Genomic DNA, 14,746 nt, shown 5'->3' with positions numbered 1-14,746 from the left:
TATATTCCAAGTATAGCAGCACATTTCACTTCATTGTTGTTGTGGTTGGTTTTTTTTTGGTACCAGGAATCGAACTCAGGACCCTGCGCTTGCCAGGCAGGCACTTATGCCGCTGAGCTATATCCCCAGGCCTACATTTCACTTCAAAGACTGTTTCATGTAACATCTTTCCATAAAAACTAAAGATCCATGTCAGTGAAAATGACTGTACATGAGAATTAAAAGAATGTCTAGACTTGCAGGTGTAACTCAGTGGTAGTGCTCTTGCCTGATATGCTTGTGGTCCTGGGTTCAACACCCAGCATTACAAGAATAAATGAAAGGAAGGAAGGGGGAGAGGAAGGCAGGATCGGATCAAACTGGGATGATTTTTTTCTGTGATTCCGGTTTAGGTAAATACAGTAGTCTGAAAAGCAACTTTTAACATTAAGCCTCTAAATTTCTTATGCCAATTTTCTGAAGTTAATTTCAAATAAGAAAAAGCCAGAGAAACAAACATACAATGTTAGATCCCACCCACAGGTACTCTAATGGGACAGAAAGATGACAGGGAAAGATAACCGTGCATGGCACCTCCACTTATTCACAATCTCTGAACCCTAACACACAGTAAACATGAAATTACCACATCAGAGCAAACTCATCTGTGAAATTTTTCTGAAAGACTAGTGAGAAAAAGAGCAATTAAAATAATTTTCAGTCTTTAACAGCAGATTAACAAGTCAGACCTGTATTTTAGTTACACCATAGTTTCAAAGTGTCAGAAGGCATTTTCTTACATGTATACTGTAAGCAGAAGTTGTAACATTGTAAATGCATGTATAGACACATAGCATTTTAACTTTTTTCCCTCTGGAAAACACTATTTGACAAGTTATAGAAATGTTATTTCCTAACTTGCATTTTCCAGTTTTCCATATTCATAATCAAATGAAAAACCTTGCTAGTGGGTTTGTTCAATCAACTAATATGTGAGCTCCAGAAATAACACAAATAAAACTCTTTGGCTACTGTCTGACATTTAAGTCCAATTCTTCATTCCATTGCAAAGATTTCTATAAAGAGACAAATATTTCAAACATCAATTGAGAATACTGGGCTTTGGGGCTGGGGATTTAGCTCAGCGGCAAAAGTGCCTGCCTGGCAAGCGCAAGGTCGTGAGTTCGGTTCCCGGTACCGGAGAAAAAAAAAAAAAAAAAAGAATACTGGGCTTTTTTTCATTATGAAGGAGTTAAAATTTAAGAATAAAAAGAAGCTGGATAGAGTGGTAAACATCTGTAATCCCCACATTCTAGGAAGCTGAAGTAAGAGGATCACAAGTTCATGCCCAGCCTGGGCAGTTTAGCATTTAGGAAGACTCTATATCAAAAAATAAAAAGGGGCCAAGATATAGCTCAGTGTAAAGGCCCTAGGTTCAACTCCAGTAACATGCGCGCACGCCCACACACACACACACACACAATTTTATTTTTAAAAATATACAGTAAAGCTATAAAAATATTACCGATAGAAATTAAAGACCTAAATAAATAAAGAGAATTTATTTTGGAGGAGTTGGAAGACTCAACATTTTAAGATGTCAATTTTTAGTGGGCATGACGGTACACACTTACAATCTCAGATACGTCCGAGGTTAAAGAGGAGGGTGTCAAACTTGATACCCACCTAAGTAACTTAGGGAGACCCTGAATAAAATGTAAAACAAGGACTTAGGATACAGCTCAGCACTTGGGTTAGATCTCCAGTACTACCAAAAAAAAAAAGTCAATACCTCTCAAGTGATCTATAAATTCAAAACAATTCCAATGGAAATTACAGAAGGGGTAGACTCTAATGCTCCCAGTGAGGAGGAGGTATTCTCAGCAAATTGAGTTCCACCCATCGCCAGGCTGCGCCACTACCACCAGGACACTCTTGGGGCACCTTGTCACCCACACACTCACCAGGAGAAAGAAGTCTTTGAACAAGAGCCTGGCTGAGTGGAGGCACTTCTCGTACAACCCAACTACCCGAGTGTCACTGGGGTGCACTGCCAAGAGCTGGGGTCCATGAACTGCCATACTCTCAGCCAGCTCCTATTCTGGGTCATGACTCAGTAATGCTCTACTCTGGAGATCTGACTCCATCCCATCATGAGTGTCTTAACCTATAGGGGAATAGGTTTGATCTTATTCTTCCATCTAGCTTTTATGGGTTCCTGGCTGCACTCTTCTCATTCACAGTGTGGGCTACGCTTCAGACTCTGAATGATGAGGTTCTAATTGTGACCAGATTCCTAGTCCAGGACCCATGATTTTCCCAAAACCAGTGTGACTGCATAGGAATATACATTTACTGTATCTGATCCAAGTTTCTATGAAGGGTACATTAAAGACCTTAAGAAGTTTCTAAACCCGTATTTTTTACAAGAACAGAAGAATCTCAACCACTGTACTGATGGAATACTTTTTGAACAGAAGCATCCAGTTTATGTGGCATGTCAGTTTACTGACTTCTTACTTCAAGCTGCAGCGGTACAAATGATCCTGATTTTGGTTATTCCCAGGACAATCTTGAATTGTTGTGAAAATGAACAGAATCAATGGATTAAAGCCTGAAGGATCACCAAGGGTAGACTATTTCAAAAGACGAAAACACTGCAATTGTAGCAACTTATCCTAATCATGGACTCACAGACTTAAAAGTATTTTCCATATTATGGAAAGAAACTGCACATGGGCTATCTACAGCCACCAGTTGCTGTCCAGGTCTCCTTTGGATCTAACAGTACCAAGAAAGAAGTAACAGTAGAATGCAAAATTGAGGGATCAAAGAATCTAGGAAATGAAGACAATCGTGACAAGTTTTTGGGAAGAGCTGCATTCAAAATCACAGCACACGCACAATCTTGAGTAGGATGTCTCTAAAGAATAAATGCTGTGTTGTCTGTCTTCATTGTGTGCCCACTGGACCTGCCATTCTAGAATTCTGAGACTGCCTAGGGAAAGGTGGCATTGCCCAGCCCGGGTAACAGTGTAAGGCGCTTCCAGATCAAAATGTTCAGTGTCCTCTGAAATAACTACCTGCTGCCCTTTGAACAAGTGTCCAGTTACCAGATAGGGACTGGTGAAATCTGATTTCTAGTGTGTGGGTGAGGGTCTTGTCCTCTTTTTTAATGTGGATTAACTGTCAAGTATCTAAAGCTTATGTGCTGTGCAGTGTAAATATTTTATGGATTTAACACTGGTTAATTCATATTTTGATGCCAACGAAGTTTTAGGGGTTAAATAGTACCTGGCCAACATTAAGTGACTATGGCTGCAACAAATGTGTGTGGAGAAGCTCTGTATGTGAAGAAAAAAGAATAAAAGTGGATCTGAAAGTGTTATCTTGAATTTTTTGTAGAATTATTTTTTATATGCTGAATTAGTCTGGATCTTTTTGAACAATAGCACAAAGTTTTTGTTATAAAACATGTTTTTAAAAAAAGCTGATAGGATTATTTTCATGTTGGACCTGAGTCTCTTATAATTATTTCAGACCATCGGTGAAACAGTATTTTTAGGTTAGAATGAATATGCACCTAATTTTTTATTAAATTCATGAGTCTTAAATTTTATAATAGTTTGTGAAATACCTTGTTACTGCTTTTACTTAGCAGGCTGTGAATTCCAATAAAAGATTTAAATTGTGGGAAAAAAACTACAGCAGGCTTTTTTATAAATATTGCTATGCTGATTTAAAAATTCTTAGGGAAGCCAGGGATGGGTTATATGCCTTAATCTTAGCGCTGTCAGAACCTGAACCAGGAGAAATGTCACATTCGAGCCCAGCCCAGGTAAAATGGCAACAGCAAGAGCTTGTCTCAAAATATATAAATAACTGAATAAACAAATTCTGACAACATTTTTACAGAGGTAGGGAACACAGCATAGCATGAAGGCCCTGGTCTCAATCCCTAATAAGGCAAAACAACAAACAACAAAACACCTTAGGGAAATATCAAGATCACAGAATAACCAAAACAAAAAACAAAGTTGGTGGGAAGGAGTTAATATAACCTGATTTCAAAATTTTTAAAAAGCAACAGTAACAGAAACTGTGTAGTCCAGGAGCTCTCAGGAGGCTGAAGTAGGAGGATTGCCAAGAGTTAGAGGTAAGCCTGGGCTACATAGTAAGTTCAAAGCCAGCCTGAATTGGATAGTGAGACCCTGTTTCAAAAAAAAAAAAAAAAACAGGGGGCTGGGGATTTAGCTCAGCGGCAAAGCGCCTGCCTGGCAAGCTGAAGGTCGTGAGTTCGGTTCCCAGTACCAGAGAAAAACCAAAAACCAAACCAAAACAAAACAAAAAAAACCCAGTTAATCAAACACACCTTCTTTGTTGTGGCTAGAAATAGAAGCAATTTATCATAAGCTTCTAAAGGAATTTTTAAACACAGCAAGTATGTTAACTTTACATATGAATGACCCCAACAATTCTGTTTGTGTTTTGCTTTGGTCGAATGTGGTGTGTATTCATCACCCATCAGTTATTTGTGAGGATGTTTATTCTATATGAATACTGTTTCATGTTTGTATGGGAAATTGAAGCTAAACATTTCATTGTCCCCGGTCTATAAAAGAGGCACAATTCTATTGCTTTTTCTTGCTTATAGTCATTAAATCATCACTTTTGCATATGTTGCTGTTACATTGGCTTTCTTTAAAAGATTCAGTAAAGGTTTTATGAAACCACAAAAAAAAAAAAAAAGAAACTGTACACTGACTCAAAAATGTCAGTGGAACAGAACAGACCATCCAGAATAAAGGCATACATAAGGATGACTGATTTTTTAAATAAAGATTAAAGACCTATAGCAAAGAAGAATAGCCTTTTTAATAATGATGGAACAAGAAGATATTCATATATGCAAAAAAAACAACCTATATGTGGAATTATCCTAACACATATAAAGTTAACTGAAATGGATCATAGGTCTTTTTTTTTTTTGGTTTTTCTCCGGTACGGGGAACCGAACTCACGACCTTGCGCATGCCAGGCAGGCGCTTTTGCCGCTGAGCTAAATCCCCAGCCCGGATCATAGATCTAAATGTAAAACCTAAAACTACAGAACTTCAGACAAAAAAAAAAAAATAGAACTTTTCTGTAACCTTGGGTTGGGCAAAGATTCTAGTTTGGTTTGGTTTTTGAGTCAAGGCCTTGCTATGTAGTCCAGACTGGCCTTGAACTCACTATGTAGGCTAGTTTGGCTGGCCTTGAATTTGCAGCAATCCTGCCAAGCCTCCCAAGTGCTGGGATTATAAGGTGTCTCTACACTTGGCAGTTTCTTAAATATGACACACTAAAGGAATAGTCCCTAACAAAAACTAAATCTAAACAGGTATTAGGTTTTATAAAAATCTAAACCCCTACTCTTCAAAAGATGGTATTAAGAGAATGAAACAAGAAGCTACAGACCAAAAGAAAATCTTTGTAGTGTATATACCTGATAAAATATTTGTATCCAGACATAAAGAATTCTCAAAATTCAGTAAGAAAACAAACAACACACCAAAAAAAAATGAGCACAAGGTCTGAACAAATACTTCACCAAAAAAAAGAAGAAAAGAGAAGATATATGGATAGCAAGAATATGAAAGATGCTCAACATCACTAATCATTAGGGAAATTAAATTACAATCATAAGATACTATTGCACAACTATCAGAACATCTGAAATTAAATTACTGCTAGGAATGTGAAATTGTACAACCACATTTGAAAACAGTCTGACTTTCTTAAAAAAAAACACACTCTCTGATCCAACTGCTTTGGTAAAAAATATGTGTCCAGACCAAGATTTTTACACAAACGTTCAGGGTAGTTTTATTTCTAGCCAAGATCTGAAAACTAGCCTGGAATCGTAGTGCGTGCCTGTAATACCAGCACTCTGAGGAAGGGTGAGGTAGGAGGTTTGAAAGTTCAAGTCCAACCTGGATAACTTAGCGAGATCCTGTCTCAAAATAAAATATAAAAAGGGGATGCTGCTCAATCTCAGGGTTCAATCTCCAGAAGAGAAAAAAAACCCTGAAAACCCAAAAGTACATCAACAGGTGAATGGATAAATTGTAGTATACCTACATAATGGAATACTACTGAACAATAAAAAGGAATTAACTACTAATATATATAAAATATAGATGGAATCTCCAAGTAATCACTCTGAGTAAAGGAAACCATCTCTCCTCCAAAAAAAAAAAAGTACACACTGTATTATTTCCTTAACATAAAACTCTAGAAAAATGCAATCTATAATGATGGAAAGCAGATCAATGATTGCTTAAGAATGACGAATGGAAAAAGATAGAGGGAAAAAGCCTAGTCAAGAGAAAATTTTGGAACTGAAGGATATGTTCACTTATCATCACTGTGGTTTCACTAATATATACATATAGCACACTGTATACTTTTAATATATGCAGTTTATTATATATTATATCCCCAATAAAACTGTTAAAGAATCATTAAAACTCTAAGGTAACATTTTTCTGATCAGGATATACAATCAAGAATTGAAACCACAGTTGTACACTATAAATTCTTTAAGGTCAGGAACCATTTCTTGGTTTTGGTTTCCTCCTATAGCCTGCCCCACCCCTTTATTCCTAACACACAGACAAACTAGTCATTAATACCAGTCTTTTGCATAAAGAAAGTACTCAGTAAGTACTTGTTAGAATAATGGTAGTAGGAGACAGATTTCCTGGCTTCACTGAAACTACAGGAGATTGGGAAAAATTAAGAACTCCATAAAATTTGTTTTTATGTCACAGGAGTTGTACCTGGAAGCTCAGTTACCCCATCTTATACTGTAAATAGATCCCCATTATGTGTTCCTTATTCTCACTATTGATATTCACTTCTTATTTAAGAGTCCGTATTCTTTATTAGGTGCTTTCTTGACAGGTTTTCAAATGTGTTGGTTTATATAAAATGGTCAAAAGTGCAAGCCAGGGATCTCACCCTACCTAGCTTAATATAGGCAAGGGCTTACAAAATAATCAAATATATAAGAAAAACTGTTAGTTGAAGCTAAAACTTTTGTAGTCAAAATTTTCCTGAATGAAATGAAATACCACATGATACTTAAGCAACTCCAGATAAAGGCAGTCCACTAGAAGCCATGAAAGGACAAGATAAACCAATGGTTCCCACCTTGTTCTAGTGGCAGAATGCGTGAAAGTCAGTACTCTTTGCAGAGTATGAAATATTAAGATACTTATTTTCCATCACTGTTAGCAGGGACAATACTAGCAAAAAAAGACTATGAAACTTTAAACCAAAACTATATACATGTATGTTTAAAAAACCAAAGTATAAGGCATTTTCCCCTTAAAATTTCTGCATGTGTTTATTAACATTACACTCTTTCACTTCTCTACCAAGTAAACTGCAGCAGATCTAAAGATCTCCAAAAAATAAAATCATAAAATCAATAATGTCTTGTTTAACACATGTACTGGAAAAGAACACTATTACTAAATCTGTTTTATTCAAGGTTTAACAATTCTTGAGTCAAACACTCACATCTCTCAGCACACTACCTACACTACCATATATACTCTTCCAGGAATAAAAAAGCTAGTATGCTTTAGGATCTGAGTTAGAGGGGGCTGAGGGAAGCACCAGACTATAAGAGAAAACAGCAGGTTATTAAGAGGACTTTTGATTTTTATTCTTAAAAACACTGGTAAGAGTTTTGAACAAAAGAGTGACATGATCTCAATTATCACTACTGTGTTGAGAAAAGACCTAATGGATCAAGAATGAAGAGCCTAGTTAAAAAGCTATTTCAATAACCCAGGAGATTGGTGGTGATGGTAACTCAATACAGTTATAGCTTGAAGTAGAGTTAAAAGGATCTGATTTGCTGACATACTAGATGTGTGGAATGAAAAGTTAAGATACAAAAATAACTCAAGAGTTTCAGTTTGAACCACTGGAGCGGACATTTACTGACAGGGAACCGCTACAAAAGCAGCAAGTTCTGGGGGCAAGAATTCAGTATTGGTTGACATGTCTAGCACACATCTGTGTGGAAGCACCAGGTTACAAGATGAAAGGTACATTTTAGGAGAAGGATCTGAAGCAGGAGAATGAATTTGGGGCTAGGGATGTAGTTCAATGGTAAAGCACTTGCCTAGCATGTACAAGGTTCAGGTTTAATCCCTAGCATGGAAGAATGGAAGAACGAAAGGAAGGAAGGGAAGGATGGAATTTTTTTTTTTTGAAAAAGGAAGGGGACTGGGAAGGGAGAGAAAGAAAAAGAGAAAAGAAGCCAGGCATGGTGGCATAATACCAGTACATAGGGGGGACGCTGCAGCAGAATCACAAGTTTGAGTCCCACCTGAGCAACTTAGCAAAACCTTGTCTTAAAATAACAATACTGTAATAATAAAAATAAAAGAACTGGAGAGGTAGCTCAGTACAAAGGCCCTGGGTTCAATCCCTGGGATGGATGGGTGGATGGATGGATGCATGGATGGATAGATGGATGGATGGATGATGGCAGGCAGGCAGGCAGGAAGGAAGGAAGGAAGGAAGGAGGGAGAGGGAGGGAAGGAGGGAGAAATGGAGAGAAACAAGAAGAAAAAGAAAAAAAAAGATGTCTATAACAACTAAAATCTAGGGATGTGGTTGGGAAGATGAAGAATAATCAAAACAGAGGACCCAGAAGGAGTACAATATCTAAAAAAAACAGAAGGAAGATCTAAAAAACCAGAAAAAAGGTCTAAAAAACCAGAAGAGTTTGGTGTTTAGGAAGTCAAATGAGAAATGGATTTCAAGAAGAAAGTATCAACTATCAAATGGTGGTAATGGATCAGGTAAAAAAGAACTACAGTGTTTTCCAAATAACAAGTAGCAATGGAGCTTACAAAATGGTTTAAAAAACAAACTAGAGTAAACTTTAGCTAATATTAGTGCTCATACATAGATTTTTATGCTATTTTCATTTGTGCTGCTTCGCTACTACACATTAAGATGTGAATTATAAAATTCCTTATACATTTCAAATGCTTTTACCTAACTATCACATATTTTTTATAAAAAGAAAATAAGAATTTTAGGTTAATTTTTAATTTTACTACATGAGATAATGCTAAATCCATTAGTTACATTAAAAGTCCTTCCTCACTGTAATACACAGGCTAACAAAGGATATAATCAAACTACTATTCCCTTGAAAGAGAGGCGATGGTTAATATAAAAGACATATATTTGATTTATGTCAAGTGGTAACACAGGTAATGCTTTCAATACTCAGAATAAAACACTTTAATGGAATACTATTGCTCCAAATATACCATACCAAAATTAAACTGAAAATATGAAAAGGCTACTAAATCATGTCTGACAGAGCTAAATGCAGCAAGTTAAAATGCATTCCTAATGCTCATCCAGTTCTGGCTTAACCCCTTGGATCAGTTTGGGTCATTACATGTTTGGAATAATTCCAAATGATTCTCCTGAGTTTTATTGTTATACTTAGTGGCTATAGGAAATTCAGAGCAAGCCTCATGTCATAAAAATCACACGATCTCTATTAGTTTCTGGCTTTCACCTGGTGTGATCTTTTCAAAAACCCACTTTGATCAAAGTAATCTAAATGCTTTGCTACATAAATGATAACCTTATAGGACTTTCTAGTCCTAGGTAGAGATTTTAACTTGGTCTACAGATATAGTCAACCATATTGACCTCATCTCCTCATTCTCAGGTAAGTCATGCTCCTACTTTTCCCTCTGCCTCAAATCTCTTCTCCCCCTTTGTTTCATTAATTCCTATTCACCTTTCAGGTAATTATGACTTTGTCTCCCCCAGGCCACTCTGCTAGTTACACTGAATGCAAGCTTTATCAGGAACAGTGCCCACCGCATAGGGGACACTAAGTAATAGATTCTCCGATCATCCTATATATTTTATGGACTCCAGGAAAGACCCTCTACAGTATTCTAAAACAAACTTCCAAGAAACATAGTACAAAGGAAGAAATACTATAAAGGCTTTCAGATTTCACAAGAACATTTCTCGGTCAAAACCCCTAACTTTTTTTTCCTTGCCATAAGTGCCATTAATTAAGCCAGATCCCCTCTCACATTACTTGCCTTTTAGACAGATATCTAACAGCAAATTGTCACAGGGTGGGGAGGTTGATATCTAACCCAAATGAAATGAGACCGGGGAATTCAACCAATTCTATCCCTCTCTGACATTTATAATGACAAGTGATGAGACATTTTCTTTTCCATAGCTAACCTAGTAAGGAACACCTCAGTTTTTTTTAAACTATCTACAAAGAGCCTGAAAAACCAGACCAAATAATTTTAAAGCACATCTTCCATGTGAAAAATGATTTATCACAGCATACAATCAATCAAATAGAACATTCACAAAGCACTGAAGACACTTCAAAGGCAAAGTTAATAAACTACCTTTACAAATATATCCAGTGCTCCTTGTTTCCCCAAGTAATATGAGACCTTCGATGTTCTTGGAGAGTAGTAGTGAAAGCATTTAAATTGCTGGCTCTTTTAGGGAAGATACGTAACTTAGCAGCAATGTGAACAATCCATGTATTATCCATTAGTAGTGTCATGTTACTTTGCTTGTAGCTCTCTGTATGTTCTTAGGTGCTAGGGGTGAGGTTTTGTTTTTCTGGGTTTTTTTTTTTTTTTTTGGTTTTTTTTGAGACAGGGTCTCGCTATGCAGTTCAGGCTGGCCTTAAGCTCACTTTGCAGCCCAGGCTGGTCTTGAACTCGCAAGGATGCTCCTGCCTCAGCCTCCCAAGAGCTGGGATTTCAGGCGTGCCACCACACCCGGTGAGGTTTTGTTTTAAAAGTTAAAGAAACTGGGGGTGTAGATCATTGGTCACTGGTGCTCAGCATCACAAGAAAATAAATAAAAAGTAAAGAACAAAAAGCTAATGGAGACCACAATCCTTTTTTGCTGTTTTGTTTTGGATTTTTTTTGTTTTTGAGATAGGGTCTGCTTCAGCCTCCCAAGTGCTAGGATTTCTTTTTTCCTAAATGGAGTATTTTGCTGGGCGAGGCGGCACACACCTGTAATCCCAGCACTTGGGAGGCTGAGGTAGGAGGATCTTGGTGAGTTTGAGGCCAGCGTGAACTGCACAGTGAGACCCTGTCTCAAAAAGACAAAAACAAACAAATAATTGAATAAATGGAGTATTTCACGAATTTGCTCACCCTTGCACAAGGCCAATGCTAATCTTCTCTCTTATCATTCCAGCTTTAGCACATGAAATGCACAAGTGATCACCTCTTACATTTTCAATGTCAACACTGGTGACTTTGCCCCCTCACACACACACTTCCTAGAAATCAGCCAAAACTTGAAACCAACCAAAGAAAGTTTTTTGGTGCACTACTCTGCTTGAACCTTCAATCACTCCCTATTGACTAGGCTATTTCACGAGTCTGTAAGATTCATTTATAGAATTTTGGCTGGCAGATGCAAATAATTTCTATCTAATGGAAAAGATAACCCAAAACTTAGGAGTTAATCCTGTATCAAATCTATAACCTTAACCTTTTTTATTAAATGGTCTATAAATACTCAAATGTAAATACGAGTAGCTTTAATATACTACTAAAGCCCTCATTAAAAGAGCTGAAGTGGCCAGGGATATGGCTCAGCAGCACAGCACCTGCCGGGCAAGCTCGAGGTCCTGTGTATGATTCCTGGTTCCAAAAATAAATAAATAAATGAGTTGAAATTATTGACATGTGATGACCTCATCAGTACATTTACACCAAAAGTCATGGTTTTACCTTTCTGGAAATTTTATTTTAGCAGTTTTGAAGGTTCTGCCACCGTTCCGAAGTGGACTAACCTGTCAAAGCCAATTAAACTACACTACTCCTTTCCTACATAGATATTCCTGATAAAGAAATCTGAGCTCAGGGGCTGGGGATTTAGCTCAGCAGCAAAAGCGCCTGCCTGGCAAGCGCAAGGTCGTGAGTTCGGTTCCCGGTACCGGAGAAAAACCAAAAAAAAAGAAATCTGAGCTCAGAATTGCTATTTCATTTACATAAACCAAAACTTTTTAGAATTTTTGGTCTACCGGGGATGCCTACCGGGGATGCCGCCGAGCCTTTTAGAGACTGGGTACCCAGTTGAAACCCAAAACCCACTTATTTATTACAAAGTGCCAACATTGCAAGTAAACCTGAATACTGAGGTTTGAGTTTAGAAAAAATAACTCTACAAAACATCCTTTGTCCTAAAACAAAGACAATACTACCACTGCTCTAGAAGGCAAACATCATGTGGAGCAAATCTTTACTTATTTTTTTTAAATTCATCTTTATATTCTTACGGTCCAGTACTGTGCTATGACCTAAAATGTAGTCAATAAATTTGAAATGAATGCAGGAAGCTAGAATGCCATCATCTGTCCAATGGCAGCACCAGCTGGAAGAGAGGAACATTACAGTCAAATCCTAACAGTCTTTGTAACTATATCATCGGTTGGAGAAGAGAGGTCAAGTTCTAGATGCTTTTTTATTTCTTTCATTGCCCAGGGTGAAACCCAGAGCCTCACACAGGCTAGGCAAGAGCTCTACCACTAGGTACATCCCTAACCCTACATATTTTGATGTAGTTGACTCAGAAATGGTATAAATTCTAATTGTACAAAGACATAGCTTTCACTGATGACAAACAGTTGGCTGCAGCAAACGTCCCACAGGTTCACCCCCACTGCAAAGAGTGACTTTTGAGCATCTAAGTGCTACAACTTTTATCAGGCACTACAATCCTACCTGTGGCAATGTTGCAAATATCACAAACGTGGATACAGTCCAAATTGCTTTCAACACAAATTTCCCCAAAATATTTAAAAAGTTTTCCATGTGAATGTACCTCAATTCTATAACAGCATGGCAATAAATTAATACAAAATGCTTTTTAAATTCACCACAAAGACCAACTTTTCTGACATGTATTTATTTCATAAGCAAAGGATATACCACAACTGTGGAATACAATACAGTATTTATGAGACACCTGACAAACACAATGGATGAATGCAAAGTAAGAGGACCAAAGCAATGGACTAGGGTTGGATGCTAGTCCTGGTTTTGTTTCTAACCTAGCCTACAAAACCAAATCTGTACCTATAAACGAATGGGTTATTAGGGTCAAAGCTACCTATACTTAAACACTATTTGCTACCAAAAAGTACAACGGGCACATGTATACTGGCACCACATTGCTGATAATACAGGTACAGGCCAACCTGGTAACTGCACTCACATTTCTGTGAGGTAGAAAGGCTAATTACTATCTAAGCATTTTCCCCTTCACTTTTAATTCAGACCAGAGTTCATTATCACCACTCGGCACTTTCCATTTTGATCTCTCTCCTTAGAGAATTGGACTACACACAGAAGGAAGGTGGATTTAATACTCTGGAAGCTGGTACACCAGTGAAATGACAGTCAATTCTAACAAGCACTATAAAAAGATATGACTTGGTGCTTGTCCCAAGGGAAGCAGTATTTTCTAGTAAAAATTATGAAAATAGAAAATCTGAAATTCTGAATGCATGAGGGAAAAGGTCTGAACTTTTAAAACACTACTGTATGCATAATTATTTTTCCAAAGGCAGTCTTTCAAATGAATGGTTTTGCTCTTTACTATTTTGAAATTTATTCTTGGCTATTTTGCACAAAACACAGAAGAGACTAAGTTAGCATCGATGGCAAAGCCTTGATTGCTAATCTTGAACCCATGCACGGTCTTTAAATTTGTCTTGACCTTACGAAAAGGATCTACTGGAAAAATGACAGTATAATTATTCCCTAAATCCAGGGAGGGAGACTGACACCACGTACAGACAGATGCACCCTAGCAATGCACCCAAATTCAGAAGGCCTAATTTGTATACGCTGCACCTTTTTTGTTGCTCGAAGTGATTCCAAGTTCTAAATCGAACCCAGGGAAGAAAAAACTGACCAAGTGATGTAGGAGAAATTTCTTGTATTCAGGTAAGACACCTTCTGCAGGAAGTGGGCAGGCGCTTTAGATTTACCTTAAGAACTGAAAACTGAGTATGATGACTCACTGGCATTTCACACATGCGAAACACATCCACATTACAAAAAAGCATTGCCTCATGCGCGAGTGGACAACCTTGACACGCACGCTGCCGCGGGTGGGTGGGGGGGGTGTCTTCCAAGGAATTTAATTAAAGAGTAATTCCCAAACCTGCAAATGTACTTTTGTTTTAGATTCTGTTTAGCATCAGCGGGGCTTTCTTTTGCCCGAATCCTGCTTAAGGACGACAAATTGGTCAACGGCGGAAGTTGCCGGAGTGCAACACGAAATCCAGTTTTACGATCATAACAAAACCTTCCTTCCGGGACCGGGCCCAAAAAACCCCAACTCGAGCAAACGTCCTTCAGGATGCAACAGGCAATGGCGAGTCCCTGTCGCCAGCCGAAGAGCAACGGCTGGGCCGGGAACACGGCGCGGGGAGGACGGGGCTGCTCCCCGCTACGACGGCGGCGCGGCGGCCGGACACCCCGATGCCCGCCCCGCACCTCCCCCGCCCCGCCGCCCGGGCACTGACCTTCCGCAGGGCCGAGACCAGCAGTCCCCGCCATTTCGGGCTGTTCTCCTCGCTGAAGAACTCGTACGGCTGCGGCGCCTGCTGCATGGCCCCGGCCGCGGCGCCTCCGCATCGGGAGCCGCAGGCCTGACGCGC

The 14,746-nt window shown here is 38.5% G+C and overlaps 1 protein-coding gene and 1 pseudogene across 1 annotated transcript in view; one reads left to right on the top strand and one right to left on the bottom strand.

Annotated features, from left to right (window-relative positions):
- Sos2 (son of sevenless homolog 2 (Drosophila)) overlaps positions 1-14,746 on the bottom strand; it is a gene marked incomplete at its 5' end in the record, with an annotated part of 79,813 nt that extends 65,067 nt beyond the window's left edge. The window contains 1 exon segment of the mRNA XM_013510338.1: positions 14,612-14,746. Coding sequence (XP_013365792.1) covers positions 14,612-14,698 — 87 coding nt within the window.
- On the top strand, positions 1,596-4,154 carry LOC102025439 (annotated as a pseudogene).

The sequence above is a fragment of the Chinchilla lanigera genome, unplaced genomic scaffold, assembly GCF_000276665.1.
Source record: "Chinchilla lanigera isolate Chin_1 unplaced genomic scaffold, ChiLan1.0 scaffold00008, whole genome shotgun sequence".
NCBI lineage: Eukaryota > Metazoa > Chordata > Mammalia > Rodentia > Chinchillidae > Chinchilla > Chinchilla lanigera.
The sequence above is the reverse complement of the archived record's forward strand: the minus strand, read 5'-3'. Positions and strand labels throughout refer to the sequence as shown.